General features: G+C 42.9%; 1 protein-coding gene across 1 annotated transcript; it reads right to left on the reverse strand.

Annotated features, from left to right (window-relative positions):
- Nucleotides 1–848: 848 nt before the first annotated feature.
- SEC62 (SEC62 homolog, preprotein translocation factor) lies at nucleotides 849–16,986 on the reverse strand. The gene is made up of 8 exons (XM_071438095.1): nucleotides 16,837–16,986; nucleotides 9,298–9,406; nucleotides 8,806–8,911; nucleotides 7,583–7,793; nucleotides 5,841–5,933; nucleotides 3,760–3,820; nucleotides 3,336–3,455; nucleotides 849–2,789 (listed from the first exon to the last, which is right to left on the reverse strand). The coding sequence occupies exons 1-8, from the start codon at nucleotides 16,870–16,872 to the stop codon at nucleotides 2,323–2,325; spliced, it is 1,203 nt and encodes a 400-aa protein (XP_071294196.1). The 5' UTR covers nucleotides 16,873–16,986; the 3' UTR covers nucleotides 849–2,322.
- Nucleotides 16,987–17,605: the final 619 nt, after the last annotated feature.

The following is a 17,605-nucleotide window of genomic DNA, read 5'->3' on the forward strand; positions in this document are numbered from 1 at the left end:
CCACTATTAAATTTTATTGCAGGAAGGACATTTTGGTAGTGTAGTTATTTGAGTAATTTTTCATTAAATATATGTTAATTTGTTCTCATGAGGTCACCATAGACTCTCAAAGTTAAAAATCAAAATTATTAAGAAGAACTTTGAAATGCCTGATACAAAAATCTAAAGGTGGCCAAGTTCTTTTGTGATTCCTCTTTGGACAGGAAGTGTTTGTCGTGATACCTTGAGCACACTCATAATTTTACTGGCATGTTGTTCTGTCATAATGTTCTTTCATTAAGTTATTCCAAATTGCTTCAGAAGTACTTGGGGGATATTTCTAGGAAAACAAGTACAGTAATGAGTCATGAAGTTCTTTCCTTAACCACTGAGCAGATCTCTCTTACCCCACCTCAGAGATCAGAGCTGTTCACAGCAGATCAAGTGAGGAGTTAAGGCCAATTCGATTTCTAGGCTGCAGGAGCCTGGAACTCTGTCGAGGTGACAGCACAAGTGTCTGATGGTTAATTCTGAGACCCAGACACCTCTCTCCAGGTGGGCAGTGCTGGCAGGTGGCACACACCCCATGAACAGGGAGCAAATAGCAATATTAGAGTTTTTATTTGACCATTTCCAATTGATTTGCTCAGCATGGCCCTGTTATTTCACTTGGAGGAGGAAACATACTTGAAATAACTGCAAACCACTGCATTAACTTCTTAAAATCCTGCTGAGGGCTTGGCTGCCCTGTCATGCCCCAGTGCAGGCTCTGCTCTCCCCATGACATTGTGCACGCCCCACTCAGGTACAACAGGACTTTGTTAGCTCTTTAATCAGTGATAACACACAAGTGGCCAGGAGTCAATCTGTTTAGTTAATGGGTCCTTTAATTTTTTTGCTATATTAATAAAAAAGTGATCCAATTTATCTGTTTCCTTATGGAGTAACTATTCAGGATTTAAGAAGTAAATACACCATATCCATGAACTGTTTGTCAATGCAACCATGATGATGTATGTATTTGCACAATCTGAAAAATTGGTATCTTCATCCAAAATGCCGACGCTGGAAGGATGGGAAGCAATTTAGGATAGGAAAAAAAATTCTCTTACCCTCATCTTCTCTGAGTGGGCTGGGAAGACAATCAAATCTATAAAGTCCTTGAGAGGAAAGAGGCTGAGTTGTAACTTCTTCCATGCTCAGTGAGCCAAGAGCTCCAGTCCATCCTGCCCAGAGGCAGCGGCTCCTCCGAGGGGTTTACAAACATTAATGGTCATCTCACAGCAGCTCTGCGAGCAGAGCAACACTCTCCTGCCTCTTCTGCTTAAAACTACTCCAGTTCCAGAGTACAGAGAGGTTTAACATTAAGGCATCCATACAGCTCTGGTGTTTGCTTTCATTTAATAAAGATCAATTTACTCAAATACATGGAATGTTGGCACAAAACTAAAGCTTCTGTGGAACAGCTACCAATCATACACAAATACTCCGTGAGGTCCTCTCGACTTGCATTTCTCTGATAGATACACCACAACATGGCTTCAATAATACAAACTGAATGCTGGATCAAATCTCTAAATAATAAGTAGCAGTTAAAGTAAATGGTTTGCTTTATTTGTAAATTATGTACAGAATACATTTGTTTTTAAATTATGATGGAGCAGGAGAAAGAAAACAGCCATCATTTCCAAACCATGCTGCTTCCTTCACCTGCTGGAGATGACATCTCTCTCTGCACTGGATGAACAAAACCAGTTTGGATTTCCTCAGTTGCTGGCACACAGGCTGGAGAAACAGAGAACACTGCAGCCAAATTCAGCACTACCAGCTCCTCTACTGTCAGCAAAATACTTCTGCTAAAACTAGTTTTCTCAGGAAAGTTCTCACAATCTTTTGAAAACAAAATCAAGAAAAATATCAAGAAGGCTGTGGGCTAAGAAGGGCTTTACCTAACTATCAGATGAGGATAACCAGGAATAATCTGAGATTTGGTCATTCAACTTTTACCTGGTTTACAAAAGCAAGTTTGAGAAGCTAAACTAATTGACCAGTTATGCAAGTACCAGAAAATGATGTTGTTCAGTATGTTTGAGGACAATCTGGGCAACCTATCAATCAATAAAAAACCTGTCAAATTGATAAAACTTCCGTAAATGGAGATTAATGATTAACATAGTACCGAGTAATCGAGTTAATGGTTAAAAAAATGAAGGAACTAGATAAAAAACTGGTAACACGGATATTTCAGCAAACAAAGATGCTACTGTATGGTCTATGTTTTGGTGATCAGCCAACAAAGAAAATCCAACCATTTGCACATACTTAGTCCCAAACCACAGTGAGTTATGATTTTCCATGTGAAGGCCCACTTTCGGTATCTTCCTCCTCTTCCTCCTCACAATCCCCTTCATCTGTTTGCTGTTCCAGTTCCTCTTTTGTGATCATTTCAAAGTCGTTTCCATTGCCACTACTGTGCTGGGACCTGTCATCTTCGCGCCTGTCACTGTCAGTGTCTGAATGTCGCTCTCCTCCTGAGCCGTCTGTTCCTGAGTTCCTTGTGCCTTCTGTCTTTCCATCCTCCTCTTCCTTCTTCTCACTGTCTGATTTCTCCTCGCTGTCGTATTTTTGCTGCTTTTTGGATTCTGCTTTTTCCTCTTTCTTTAAGTCTGCTTTTGGTCCTTTGTATTCGTGTGTGTACAGGGGCCTGAAGGAGTCAATGAATCCCACATCTGCTGTAAGGTTTGGCAGGAACCAGAAGTGATGCCTTCCTCCAGTGATGAGCCAGATGATAAGGAAAAGGATGCAGCGAGCTGTGTGAAAACAAGGGAAAGTTTGGATTTTGTTACAGACACATACAGTGTACAACCACGCTGTAAGAGATGGTCACTGCTAATGCCCACCCCCAGCCAGGGACTGGGGGATGCTGGGGGGAAACCCCTCATTCCACAATAGCTCTGTGGAGGAGTTTGTTCTTCCCACCTCTCCTCCACCCCACTAACCATGGATCTTATCTCACATTTAACTTTTAAACCCTCTGCCACAGAAAGCTTTAAAATCCTGGTGACACCATTCTCACCTCTTAGTATCTTTCTGTGTGCAGTTGTTCCGCACTTATTTGTTTAAACACAGGCAGTAAACGAATCTGCACTACACAAGGAACACCGACAGGTGACACGAGCCTGAGCTCTCTCTCTTCCCGTGGCACAACTGTGACACCCGCTGGCCGCAGGGAAGCGCACACAGGACCCGCCCCGCTGCGGCCGAACAGCGTCCCGGGAAGCGGCACCGCCCAGCCCGAGCTCGGGGAGGAGCTGGGCTGCGCCTCCGGCCTCTCGGACCCGCCTGCCCACACTCACCGACGGCGAGGAGCAGAATACTGGCGACAAAGCAGCCGGCGCCCACGCTGAGGTAATAAACACCGACGCGCATCTCGGCTGGCCACAGCGGGAACAGGGTGGCGGCGATAACGGCAATCACTGGGCAGGGAGGGCAGGACAGAGGCACGAGAAGCATCATTAGTTTCTCCTGGTACATGTACAGACGCTCCAGGCTTACTGCTCATTCAAAGTAGTGCCTTAGATTCAGTTAACATCTATACTATTTTAGATTTTCAAAAATAAAATTAGCTGATTTGTCTTATTCTACACAGGTTCTAGGGTTAGAAATGCATCACTCGTAACATATTTCATATTTTTACATAACCCACATTTGCCCACTGGACAACTCACTGGTTAGCTTAAAGGCAACAGAAATAAACAACTTGTGTATACTCTGACTTACCGAGTACGAGTCCCATGGCAAAAGTCTTAAAGTGAACAGGGTCATAGATCCACACGTAGACCTACAACAGAAATGACGTGGTTTACACTCAGAACAAGCTCTCTGATAAACATCTCGTGTATTCCCTCCCCAAACACTCACTGCCAGGCTGCAATGCTTGGTGCTGAGCAAAAGGCCTCCTGGTCAGCACCCAGGCAGGGCAAGGGCTCCTGATTCCTAGGAAGGGTAACTGACAGGTGATGTAATCCTGAGGAAAACAATCAGACAGCAGAACTGATGGGAAAATGAAAGATTCTGGAATCAAGGTTTGGTTGTATCTTTCTTTATTCATTAACGTTGTTCAGCATGAAGCCAAAAAAAAGGCAAAAAAATAAAAAGTTTCCCAAGTCCACTAAGTGGAAACAAAAAGTCTTTTGAGTTTTGAAAGGAAAACAGAGAAACTGTGCACCTGGAACAAGGGAGGCAGCTGGAATGCTCAGTGCAGGCCCTGTGCTGGGCTCAGATCAGTGGCCCTGTACCCTCTGGCCCACAGCACTGTTAGCTCTACATCTACAGTTGCAACTCTCAAAGCCAAATGTTTGTGTGAGAGCTGTGGATCCATTTGAATCTGAGCTGCCCAGCCATAAATGAAAAACTCCTTGGTAAAGTGCAGGGTTTTCTGAACTAGAAAATCTGTGATTTTTTTCTTAGCAAACTAAAGAGTTTGAATCTGAGCTTTAACTATGAGAAGAAGCTGCTGGTTACTAGAAACCAGCAACCCTCATTGCAGATGTGTCAATACCAACTACCAGAAGGGCACCTGGGAGGCAGCGGTGATTCCCTGCGATGCAATAAATATTTCACATTCTGCTTCCCACAGGGTGCCAAAGCTGACTGTATTCAGGTGCAGCTGCTGCCAGACAGCTGTTCTGGGAGCCCAGGCAAGCTGAAGATGGTGACTGGCAATAAGTGTGTGATATCCAGGTTTGTAAGTGCAAAATAATGGAAAGGGAAAAACCCAGCTCTAATGCAAATACACAAGAATTGGCTCTAAATTAGCTACTACTTAAAAAAAAGCTTTTGTGAATTACAGTTGCTAAAAAATGTCAGCTCATTAATAAACAGAGAAGTAACTGATGTCAGGACAAGCAGTAAATACTGTGGTATTGCAGATACTGTGCTGCAGCCTCATTTGGAATGGGCACCTCATGTGAAGACAACAGGGAGGATCAGAGCTGGATGTGATTCCACATGAGATGGGATGAAACAGAGCAAAGTAAGTGTAGAAGAACTGAGAAAAGTAAAATCAAGATACAAAGGAGAAACGCATTTTCTGTACAAGTGATTTATTTACAGAATTTGCTGCCATGTATGTTTTATAACCAAAGGAACACAAGAACCCTGGGGAGATTCCAGTACAGCCACACACAGCATCAACACAGCACAGTAGAACTTACCACTTATCCCAAACTTGAGAAGCACAAATGTGACTCTGTACATTACAGAGCTGGTAAATGATTAAATTCTTGGTCTTCCAGAACAGCAAAGCACACAGAAGTATTTAAGGCCACAATTTCAGTGGTAAAGCCAGGATGAGCATTCAGGAATGCCAAAGGGTCACCTGTCTGCTCAGATCACAGAGCCAGGCAGGTATTTTTTATTTCCCCTGCTGTCTCTGAACATGGTGTCCTGGAAGGCTGGTTTGGCTGAGAACAATTTTGGCATGGCAGTGGCTGTGGGATAAGCTGGGCTGGAGGGACTTCAGGAGTCTTTGTCCCACCCTCCTGTCCCAGGCAGGGTCAGCTCCACCAGCCCCTGAATCCACCCTGAGGACAAACACTTCACCTCATGGCTACCAAAGCCTCAACTACTGGTAAGGAAGTTTTCTTTGGGTTTTTTTTTTTTTAAGTTACTATCCTCTATTTACCTGTCTTTTACCTCCTTGAAGTATCTGAAAATCTGCTTTCAAGATCAGCCATCACATTGCCATTAATTTTTCTTTCAACATGTCAAGAAGGAGTTTGCAGAAATCCAGTAAATTACAGTATTGTCTGACAATAGCATGGTGACACCTAGAGTTGAAAAGCACCTCTAAATCTTACCTCATTTCCATCCAAGAAAACCTGGTCTTCATGTGGCTCAAGTTTAAATTTCCTCTTAGTTTCCTTTTTCTTGGGTGTTCCTGGGGTGTCATCCTAAGGACAAACATAAATATTTTATCTATATTTTATATTTAAAATACATATACAAACCATTATATATTAAAATTACAAAAATCTAATGTTTTAATTTTTATATTTCATATTGTACATGATCTTTACAACATATTTTAATATAATTTATAGTATCTGTTAATATATTTAATCTGGAACCTTTTCACAAACTTAAGATCATGTTCACACTTCTTGGGTTTTTTTTAAAGATACTTTAATTCCTCCTGTTCTTATTTATTATCAACTGGGTATCTTAAAAATCAAGGAAAATTGTAAGTACAGAGAAATCTCATTTTTAGTGCCTAAGGACTAGTCTCTGACTTCAGGATTACACTGTGGCATCAAATGCCTGGCAAAGCTGGGCTGATACAGGAAGTCTGTACAGGGATCAAGAATAGGGAACAACACTTCACCATCACTGACTTTGGTAGAATTATTTGCTATTTTAGTGCCATATTTACCAAATGGACATCCTGGCAGAATCAGTTTCTGCCCATTTATTCTTTGTCCTCCTCAATCTCTTTTTTGGTCTTTTGCTTCCTCTTCTCTGTCTCCTGTTTGCTTCTCTTTGCTTACTTCGTTGTGAGAAATTAACTTTGTGGTTTTGGTCCTGTGTTTCATTCAAGTTCCTACCCACTGGCTTACATAATACACTAAATAGCTGTTCAATAAATAATGATTAGTTTAAAAATTAACATACATTTAATAATGTACCTCCCCTGATGACAATGGAATGGAGGAGTTTGTTACTTTCATAATCAGCATTTTGCAGTACCTCAGGGGTTGGGTTATCTTACACTGGGCTGGGACTGCAGTGGGATTGTCCTCTTTATAACCCTTTTTTTCACCATTTATGCTTCTCTGGACAGCCAAACCTTTGTAGACAGACTGTAACTCTCACTAGATGTGCCATTATTTCACTTAGGAATGTCTGAATGGGAGTTACTTTGGCCCACTATCCTACTAACTCTCACTATTCAGAGCACTGATTGTAAAAGGAACACCATATTCACTCATCAAGTTTCTCCTTTAGAAATTCTGTTCTGCTAATAAAAAATATGTAATAAAACCAATCAGGAGTGAAAACAAACCCAAACCACATTAGAACCTGTACCACAGTTGTAGTTTAAACTTGGAAGCTCAAGTGCAAGGAAGCAGGATGCAGGCAGTCATGGAGGCTGTCACACAGCCGGTTACAGGCCCCACATACCGAATGTGGCATTCCAAACATTCCTGTTACCAAACTCTGCACAACTCTTTTGTTTCACTGCTGCAGCTGCACTGCTTTGGATGTTTGGTCACATGTACATGTGTCATTCTATGGTGGCTGATGTACACAGCCTCCCTGCCTGCTGCCCCTGGAGACAAACAGGTTCTGATTAACTCAGCCCACATTCAAAGATGACAAGGTACACAAAGGCCAGCTGAAGCCTCTTTTTTGATCTAGACCAAGATAAGACAAATTCAAAAGGTAACAACAACAACAAAAAAAGCAGCATAATTTAGAGATGGAAACAGGAAAATAAGGCATGGCATATTTTAGAATAATCAACTTCTGAGCCAGTGCAATGTTAAAAATCTGTTGATGTATTTGTTACAGGTCTGTCTCTTCTCTTGCACACAGTACTTACCTTCTTACACTCATCTTTTTCACCATCCTTTTTCTTTTCCTTTTCTTTCTCCTTCTTTGTTTTTTCATCTTTGCCACTTTCCTTCTTGCTCTTTTTCTCCTCTTCTTTTCCACTCTCAGCCTTTCCTTTTTCCTTTTCTTTCTTTGTATCCTTGTCAGGTTTCATTTTCATCACTTTCAAGGCTCGATGAAAGAACTGTTTTTTCAGGAGTCTTAAAATGAAATAAGTTAAATGATTCATTTAAGTGCAGCTGGGAGAACAACATTTACACTCAATTATGTTATCAGACACCATTCTAGATTATCTTTCTAACATGATCATGACCAGCATGACTGAAAGGCAAGGTCACAATCATCTGCTCTATTTACAGCTACACACACCAGACCTACTTATCCCATGTCTTGCCTGTTGCTTTGCTTTTTTTGGTTCATCTGTTCAAAACTGGGTAAAAACTGTACTTTTCTGAGGCAGCATTTTGCAGATTTAAATGAACACACAAGATGTAGGATACAGCAACCCACCAGATCCATTTAATTATCTTTCCCATTAATGCAATTCCTGCACTATTTATTTTCAAGTTCATGTCAATGTATTTCATAGCAAAAATAAGGAAGTGGACATACAGCTCATCAAGGTCTCTGGTAAGTGATGCACAATGAACAGAACGACTCTGTTGAAATTGTGGTACCTATGCCAAGGCTTCCCTTCCTGTCAGCTACAAACAGACCTTCTTGCAAGTGCATGTAGTATCTATTTATGTATGGAGATATAAAGATATAAATATATGGCAAGCAGGGCACCAAGATGTAGTACTTGGTATTCTTAAGGTTGTCACCAACTAGAAACATCCTTGAAAGGAGCACAGCCAAATTCCCAACAGGAAGAGCAGCAGAGAATCCTGCTCCTCAGACAGCAGGGACAGAGATTTGAGAGCTCTGACCCTACTCACTTCAAATATTGGCAAAATTCAGGAAATTGCTTTGGTTCACCTTGCTGCCCCAAGCAGCGCAGTGAAAGCCTGGGAGAGTTCTGGGAACAAAAATAATGAAACTGCATCATTTCCACCCTCAAACACAGCAATATAAATCATTACAATCATTGTTTTTGCATACATCCTGAAGTTCTAGGATGCACAAAGCCCAAGCTACATTGGTTCCTAAATAACTGTGACATCTGGACAACTGCAGCCATTGAAGACACTGAAGAAGCAGCCTGGGTCGTACCTGTTGCAGTAATCAACTACAGACTCCCGGGTTGTAAAGAGAGCCTCCTCTCCTTTCTTTGCCTTCGCCCATTTAGAATCCAGGAGGCAATCCACAGCTTTGGAAGCTGGAGGGGAAAAATGAATTAAAAATGCATTCAAATTAACATTATTTTTAACATTTAGTCTATATTCCTTGAATAACAATAACCAGTCTGTTCTGGTGATGTTCCACATCCTTTTAATCTTTCACGTAAAACTAGTCACTATTCTGAAATATATTCCTCTTGACATCCCACACCTTTAAACCACAGTGTGAAAAGTTGATTGCATTTACTCCAGGCTAGTGAGATTAATTTTATGGCTTCCTAATACCAAGCTAAGTTTTCAAAACCAAACTGTAGGATCAGTACTTATTAGATAAAGTACTATTAATAAAAATAAAACAGCCTCTCCCACCCTCCAAGTGCAATGTTAGAAGAAACCAGAATTCTCTGGTTAAAAGCAACCCTACCAATAAAATAATCAACTCGGTGGCCCATCATGTTGGTGGATTTTGTTGGACAGTTGAAGCGCAAGTATTTAGCAACAGCCTTCTCCTCCTTGAATGGCTCACCAACTTCCTATAGTGGGAAAAGTCAAAAGTTGTTAATACAGTTTTAAACACATAAGAAAATCACCCATTTGGGCTTAAAAAATCAGATACTGCAAAGTCTTGTCTTCATTATTTAATGGCACATTAAACAAATAAAATATAAAGGATGTGAAAATAGGTCAAGTCATTTTTCCTGAGAACTTTCTGTCTACAGGCAGCAAAAAAGCAGCAAATCTCAAGTTGGATGAACTGAAGGTAAGGAGGACAAACTCCTTTAGCAGACCTGTAGAAAGAGCAAACTAAAGGAAGGCCTAAGAGGAAAGCAGCACATGGGAAGCTGCTTAAGGTACACAGCTGGGATGGAAACAGTTGTGAAGCTGGGAACAAAGACACAGCAGAGTGAGGAATGAGTGTGTATGAAATGACAGCAATGTAGGCACTCTGACAGAGCAGCTCAGATTTCATGTGAGAAGGAGAAAACCAAGTTGAAAAGAAGCTGAAAGATTTGGCTAGAAAATTTCTTTGCCCACTTTGACTACAGCATGAGACTTCAGAGTACCCTTGAGGAGATTCTGCCCATCTACAGAGTAGAACATCAGGATAAAAGCACAGCAGGATGAAATTTAAACACCAAAACCAATGTTTGATGAGAAGGGAGCCCTTAGTCTGCACACATTCACGAATTCTGTGCTTTTACCACCTTGCAGAGAGGTAAGAGAACTCTGAGATGTGTAAGGCAGAAGGATGGAGATGGACATTTTCATTATGTAAAATTTAGATCTAATATTTGCAAGCAGGGAATGGAAGAACTTCCTAATGTTCATGCTTCACAAAAACATATCTGAAGAAACCCATAGGTTGGGATATTAAACTGACTTATGCTAACTTCTTCAAAATACTTTTCTGTAAATTCTTTTAATCCATAAGGTTTGTCCAACCCCCTCTGCTACTTGTGGCTCAGGAGCACAGGAACACAGGACAGCTTTCCACACTGCAGTGCCTTTTCTGTGCCTGCTCCTCTGGTGTTGCCTGAAGAAATAGACTGTATCACCCACAAATCAGACTGGTCATTTACAGGAATAAAAGTTTCAGAGTCTGTTTAAAGACCTAATATTCCTAAAGGTCAATAAACATATACAACCTCCATGACTGCTTTTAAGGTGTATAATCATAATATCACAAGCAGCATGTTAAATGGAAATGCAAGGTGAAATAGCTGTGTTTACACCTGAATAAAAGCTTCAGATGGTAAGAGTTGTTAATTTTCAACAGCTAACTTTCAAAACCAACTGGTTAATGAGTATCCCTCTAGAGGAGATTGTTGCTTTTCCTGTCTGAGGAGAATTTTAAAGAGAATAATGCAGACACAAGGTATCCAAATGACCAAAAGACTCCATAGCCCTTAGTTCTGAGACTTTTTTAAAAATCCTCCATATGAAGAAGAAATATGCTCACTCACCAGGTAGTTTCAAAAATGTACCCAAATTAGGCCAGATGATCCTAACAGTCCTCAAATGGATATTACCTCCTGCTGCATGTTCAATCCATATTCTTAATTTTTAAATTTTAAAAATCTGCATTGAACATCAGATAAGAAAACTATTCCCTGGCAGTACCATGTATGCAGATAATTTATGTTCTGTGGTTTCAGGTCCTCTTACACGGTACAGCTGTACCAGTAACTGTAAATCAAACCAAGCCACCAAACTTGGTACCAGAGTAATTGAACAGCAACAAAAGGGGCTCCAGTGCACTGAAATAAAACAAGTGACTGTGTCCCATCATTGCCAATGGGATAAGGCACCAGCAGACTGGGAACTGCAGGCAGCAGCTGTGTGTGAAACGCTGCTTTTCTAGTAATTCCTGTCAGCAAATGAAATTTGGAACAATTCACAGGGCAAATGTTCTTCAGAGCACGGACAGTGAGACAGAGAAACTGCAGATATTCTCATCAGTGCTAATTCCTCTGCTAAGGTGGTTTTTCTCCTTCTTCCTAAAATATTTATGATCCTGCTGGGTCATGTGATGCACTACACAGGCAGGGGCTGGCACCAGGAGACTTTTTTTTATTGCTCCTTTCTCTCTATTGCTTTGTGAGGGGTAGTTTCATAACAGCCAAACAAAAAAAGCTTCCCAGTGAGAGAGATTGCCACAGTTTAACTGAGCTCATTCTGAGAAAGTGTCCCCTGCAATTTAATCCCCATTTTTCATTGCTTTGTTTGCAGAGCCAGGCTTCCATTAAAATGCGAAAATAAATGACTGACAGAAAATAACATATTCCATCAATAAATGAAATCAACCAAAGCAATGGTAAGTTCATTACCCTAGGCACAACTTTTAAAAGTTGCAGTTCAACCAAATGTTGTATTCATTTTTAAAAGTAGCCTGTGTTGTCACCAGACAGCATGTAAGATTTAGAGATTTACAATCTGTGGTGATTTACAAACTCTGGCCATTAAAAATAAAATCAAACCAAATTTCTTACTTGTCTAGACAGAACTCCACCAACTGACAGGAAAAGCAGTGCTCAGCCTAGTGACTTGCTAGAAATGCAAAGACATTTTAAATTTTTAAGAATAATTCTCAATCACAATTCTGTCCTATATGAATTCATAAAAGGACAATCAAACCCAGGGACCTCCCAGACTCACTGAAGTGAAGGGAAAGTCCTAATCAAACTTACCATTATCTCCCAAATCAAAGTACAGCACAGTCCCTGCTGGACTTCAGTGCATGGATGCAGTTCCCAGTTAATTCAACCCCCAGCTGGGACTGCAGCACCAGAGAGGCCTGAACACATCAGAATAACATCAGAACTGAGCCATTGAATTCTCCCCCTCAGCTCCACCCAAGCATGATTTATTCAGGTTTTCCTACTCCTGGAACACTCAGTGGATGACAAAAGGGCAGAGCACATTTCTGGTTTGAAAACTGCAATCATTTTATCCCCTCTTTGCATCACAGTTGCAAGAAGACAGGTAAGACCCAAGACAGGCCAATTTCCTTCCACAACCTGGTAACATAAACAGGGTTTCTGGAAAATCAGAAGAGAGTAAATGATGAGTGTCACTAGCAAGACAAGTTATTCCATATGCAGCCAAATGCATTACAAGGATTTATGCTCCTCTGTTTCAAAAAGGTCATCAAAATTCTTTTATTTCAATGAAACAGTATCTAGTTGATTTCTTTGCTCTTATGATTTTCAGAACACCATCCCTCAAAGCAGGCTGCTGAAGCCTAATAGTTGATACAGTTTTCAGATAAAGAAAAGAAGAAATTTAAGCACATTTATCATGTGGTGCCTGTTTTTCAAGCTGAGAGGCTACATCAAAAGTGCCACTGTGTCAGGCCAGGTTCCATTCCACACCCCTCATTGTAGAGACCCTACAGCTGCATCAGCCCACTCTGACAGTGCTGAGCACATCACAGCTTGGGCTGAACTGCAGGATTATCTTTTCCCCTTCCCTGTGGACTGTCAGGATCTCAGAGTGGATGTTCTGTGGCAGGTTACTGGGTGCTGCTGAGATATTTGTACTTTGCCTGAAATAAACCGACGCACCATAGACAAAGAAAAAGCAGAAATTGGCATGATGGGAGTGGGGAGGGGGAAACAAACACACCAGGAGGGTGTTAGCACTTGCTCTTAGGACATGCCAGCTTTCTTCAGTGACTAACAAACACAGACTTGTCCGACTCCTGCACTGATGACCAGTACAAGGACAGCCCCAGGTCTCTTAAAAGAAACTGTGGCAGAGCCATGTGGAGAAACCAGTTCTTCTGGATTACCGTGGCCATGTGCTGGCCACAAAACATTAACTTTTCTTTACAGAAAAAGATTAGCAGATGTTTTGCAGTCCATATCCTATGAAAACAGAAGTATCTGTTTTCTTCCCTCTTTCTTTTTAACCACTAATTTTTTTGAGCAAAACATACAGAACTCTGTAAACATACAGAGTTCTAAAACAGATCCAAGGAGCAATGTACAGTGTTTTGAAGCCAAAACACACCAGCTTCAGTCCCCTTCCAACCCCAGGCCAGCTGTTCTGACTTTTTCCCTTCCCACCTCCAAAAATGTAACTCAAGATTTCCAAAAGACTGATTCTTGTTTTAATGACAACTCAGGCTGCTGCTTTTCATTCCCATTTTTCAGCTTTGTTTTGCCCCTTTGATCTTTGTTTCTTCCTCCTCTATCAGCTGATACCACCCAGCTTTCAAAGACATAATTTAACCAGTCTCCTTTGTTATCATCCCACTCATCTTTACTAGAATTTATGAAGAAAATCAAGCCAAATGACCAAGCTGGAGTAAAATATGCGTTACTGGAAAACCATTGCATTGTCCTTTCTGCAGATCCTTTTCAGAGTCATTCACACAAAACTGCAGCACAGGAGCAGCAGTGCAGCTCTGCAGCTGTGCATTTTCCTTCCAGCAGAACCCAAATCATAACAGGAGCCAGCTGTAGGCTACAAGAGTTAATGATTAGTAGATGTCCTTCATCAGGAGAATCTCAGAACTCGAATCAAAGAAAAAAGTCAACAAGGAAAGTACCTGTCATTAATGGCACCGATGCCACCTCAGCCATCAATTTGCAGTGAGACATTGACCCCCAAAGTGCCCAGGAGCTGTTTTCTCTCCTTCCAGGAGCAGTATTTACGTGCATTAACATTTCTGGAGTGCAGGACATAGCAACAAGGTGCGATGCCAAGTGCTGTTAATCCCAACGCAAAGATCAGCCCAAAACCTGACACGGGCAGACTAAAACCGTGCCCGTGGAATGCAGCCAAGGAAATGAAAACTTAATGCCTATTTAACAGTCAAACTGCAGAGCTGCCAGCACAGTGCCACGTGTTACCCGGCCCAAAGGAAACAACACTGAACCTTCTGTGGTTAAGTGAATATTTCAGGACACATATGGAAAAAAATATAGTTCCAAGACATGAAGTAGTTTTGATCAGGTTGCTGGAGTAGCAGGCATTCAAAGGCATCTCCCATCTTTTGAGATGTATTTTGTCCAAAATAAAAAGATTAAACTAGCCATTAGACAACATATGTTGTTTTTCTGTCAGTAAGTCCTTTATACACAGCAAGCATTCTTGATTTCAGACATCTGAATCACGTGGGAGCCACTGGGAAGCAATCTGCATCCTACAGACCAGCCTCCCTTCACTCCTGCATGTCTGAATTAATCTCCCTGTTGATTACAATTAAATTACCATCAGGAATGACACTGGGAGAGTTTTACCTCTGAAATATCTTTGTTCAAACTTCCGAAGTTAAAATTTTTGCAACTTTTGTAACTTTCAGAGGAAGAGTCTAAGCTATGCAACACACATTGGGCAATGTGTCTTTTGTTGAAAGTGCATTCCATGAAACACATCCTTCCTGTGACTGCTTCCGATGGGAAACGTGGAGCAGCCTAGACAGAACTTTGAACTATTTTTGAGCCTTTTTTCATGTCTAGCTATCTGACATAACTACCATGATTCTAATCTTGATGGCAGGCAGGAAATCCTACAAAAATTCATTCCAAACCCAGGCTCTGTGCCCATGGTTTTTCTGATTGAACTCCATTACATCAGCCTCATCCACAGCTAAAACCACTGATTTTTCCCAAGAACCTCACTCCTGTCAAGAAATACAGGGTATTCTGATGTCAGACTTGTGTGCAGCACAATAAATAATCTCTTTAGGGGGGCAACATCACCTTAAATTAAGTACACACTGCTAAAACACTTGAAGCACCTACGAATAAAAATCCCACACTTGATTTTAAAAGAAGACACTTGCAGCATGAGCCTGAAAAACGTGATAATCATACTGCAAATATGCCAGTAAAGTTCAAAAAGCTTAAGAAAAATTAAATCCAAAACCCATGAGTTGTTTTATTCACTGACCACTTAAGAACACCCCTTGGGCATTCACCAGTATTCTTTGTCCACTGTCTTGTCTTCCCATTGTTGTTGACCTGCACTAGGAACCTATGATGGTACACATTTATTTGCATAATTATATCACAAATTTAGGCCACGACTTTAAGTTTTAAAATCCAGACATCGATTTAATTACTAACAATCTGGGAAATACTTTTACTGCTAACAGGCTGGAAATTAAGTATGTGCTTAACTACCTGCAAGACCACGGCTTTGGGTGTTATACAAACATTAAATTACGTTTAAATTTGGTTTGATGGGTGCTTTGTCATTCTTGGAAAGGGACAACCTATAAAAATCTTAAAAGGAGAATAATTATGTGATGTTTTGCAATAATTCATTGAATGCTGTGATGGATAGGGCTCGTTCAACAAGATTTTGATTAATGACTCCTTGCATTTCTCCCCCTGCCTCGCTAATTGGAATTAAAGGGAAAAAAAGGAACTTTTACAGGTATAGGCAGATCTCCATCTTCCTGGGGGAAGGGAAAGTGGGCTGGGAAAGGAAAGGCTGAGAAAGGAGAGGGGGCAGCCAAATAGAAGGGTGACATATGAAGCTTGCATTGTTGAATGGCTCTGTGATCTCTCCCGTGAATATTATCTGCTCTTACAGCAGAGCAATAAAGCCCAAACAAACACTATTTAGCCGAGTGTTGATAACACATAACAGTAACGAGTGTTATGGTCACTGATACCGCAAGTACGCCCAAAACATGCATTTAAAAACTCTGTAAAACTCCATGTAAAAATTACACCTCGACATACCAGGCTCCCAGGTAAGTGAAAACACCAAAGCAGCCCTCAGTTTGTCTCTCAGTGCCACCACACAATTATCACTACATTTTAACACGATCTCAAAGCTGATTAGGTCTATTTATAGGTGTGCCTGTTTATGTTTTCCAGACACAAATTTCCTTTCCTTCCCTTCCCGCATCATTTCCTGCTTGGGGCACGTTTGCTTTTAAGATGCTTTTACCATCTGTCCCACGGCTTCTGCTTACGATCCCTGGGCCGGACACGCTGGGTGAAGGAGCAGCTCCCGGGTGGTTTTGGTGTTACCCTCGCTAAGCTATTGTTCGACACTGGTAACCGGGAAGATTCTGAGTATAACACGGCGATTAAAAACTGGGAACAGCTCCATGTGTAATTTTTTGGCCATGGAGAGACGAAGAACTTCTGAGGGCGCAGAGCCCACGGGGATGAAGCGGGGGCGCCTCGGATGTGCCGGGGGCCCCGCTGGCTGCCCCTCAGCCCCGAAACGCTCCTACTTGAGCTCCACCATTCTGCTTTCACAGTGTTTACCAATCTGCTAGAAAATTCTGAGGAGAACCTGCCAGCCTGGGCTCCGGCCCCGGCCTGAGGGGCTCCCGGCGCCCCGAGACTGAGGCGCTCTCACCGCGGGCCGCCCGCAGCCGCCACCTCGCAACAGCGTCGGGCGGGAAGGCCGCAGGGGAAGCCGCTCTGAGCACGGAGAAGGGGAGCCACCGGGTGGGGAGGGAGAGATAGAGAGGAGGGGGAGTCTCGGGTACCTGGACGCGCTTCCTGTGCCTCCGCCGCTCCGCCATGTTGTCCCCGTCCGCTCCGCCGGTGACGCGCGCGGGGGGGGGCGGCGGCCTCGCGAGAGGCGGCGGGAGCGAGCGGAGGGGCGGGAAGGGGGCGCGTCCGCAGCGCCTCAGCCCGTCACCGCCCCCCGCCCCTCGGCCACCCGCCCCGGTCCCTCACAGTGCCTTCTGCGTCTCTCAGCTCCTCAGCGACCCGCCTCGGTGCCTCACAGTGCCCTCTCTGTCTGTCAGCTCCTCAGCGACCCGCCTCGGTCCCTCAGCGACCCGTCTTGGCTCCCCTCTGTCCCCTCAAAGCCTCATTCTACCCCGGTCCCTCAGCGCCTTATCACGCCTCAGCGCCTCGGTCCATCACCGCCCCGCAGCGCCCCGACTCTGTCCCTCAGTCCCCTCCATCCCTCCTCGGTCCCTCGTTCTCCTCATGCCGCCCCAGCGCTTCCCCCAGCCCTAATCCCGCCTCAACCCCCGGCCACCTCCCTCAGCCCGCCCCAGCCCCTCAGCCCTCACCACCTCGCCTCGGTTCCTCAGCCCCTCACCGACCCCCCTTCACTCAACCACAGGATTGTTAGAGCCGAAAGGGACTCTGGACATCATCCAGTCCAACTCCCCTGCCAAGGCACGGGCACCCAGAGCAGGTGACACAGGAACGTGTCCAGGTGAGTTTGGAATGTCTCTACAGAGGGAGACTCCACAAACTGCCCGGACAGCCTGTTCTAGTGTTCTGCCACCTTCAATGTGA

The sequence above is a fragment of the Agelaius tricolor genome, unplaced genomic scaffold (assembly GCF_023055355.1).
Source record: "Agelaius tricolor isolate 1412-34295 unplaced genomic scaffold, bAgeTri1.0.p SCAF_12, whole genome shotgun sequence".
Taxonomy (NCBI): domain Eukaryota; kingdom Metazoa; phylum Chordata; class Aves; order Passeriformes; family Icteridae; genus Agelaius; species Agelaius tricolor.

Coding starts and splice junctions, on each gene's coding strand:
- SEC62 (XM_071438095.1), bottom strand. CDS start 16,872: ATGGCGGAGCGGCGGAGGCACAGGAAGCGCGTCCAG. Junction 5,934..7,582: donor AAAAAGATGAGTGTAAGAAG/GTAAGTACTGTG, acceptor GTTTGTCCTTAG/GATGACACCCCAGGAACACC. Junction 3,821..5,840: donor TTTTCTTGGATGGAAATGAG/GTAAGATTTAGA, acceptor TTTCTGTTGTAG/GTCTACGTGTGGATCTATGA.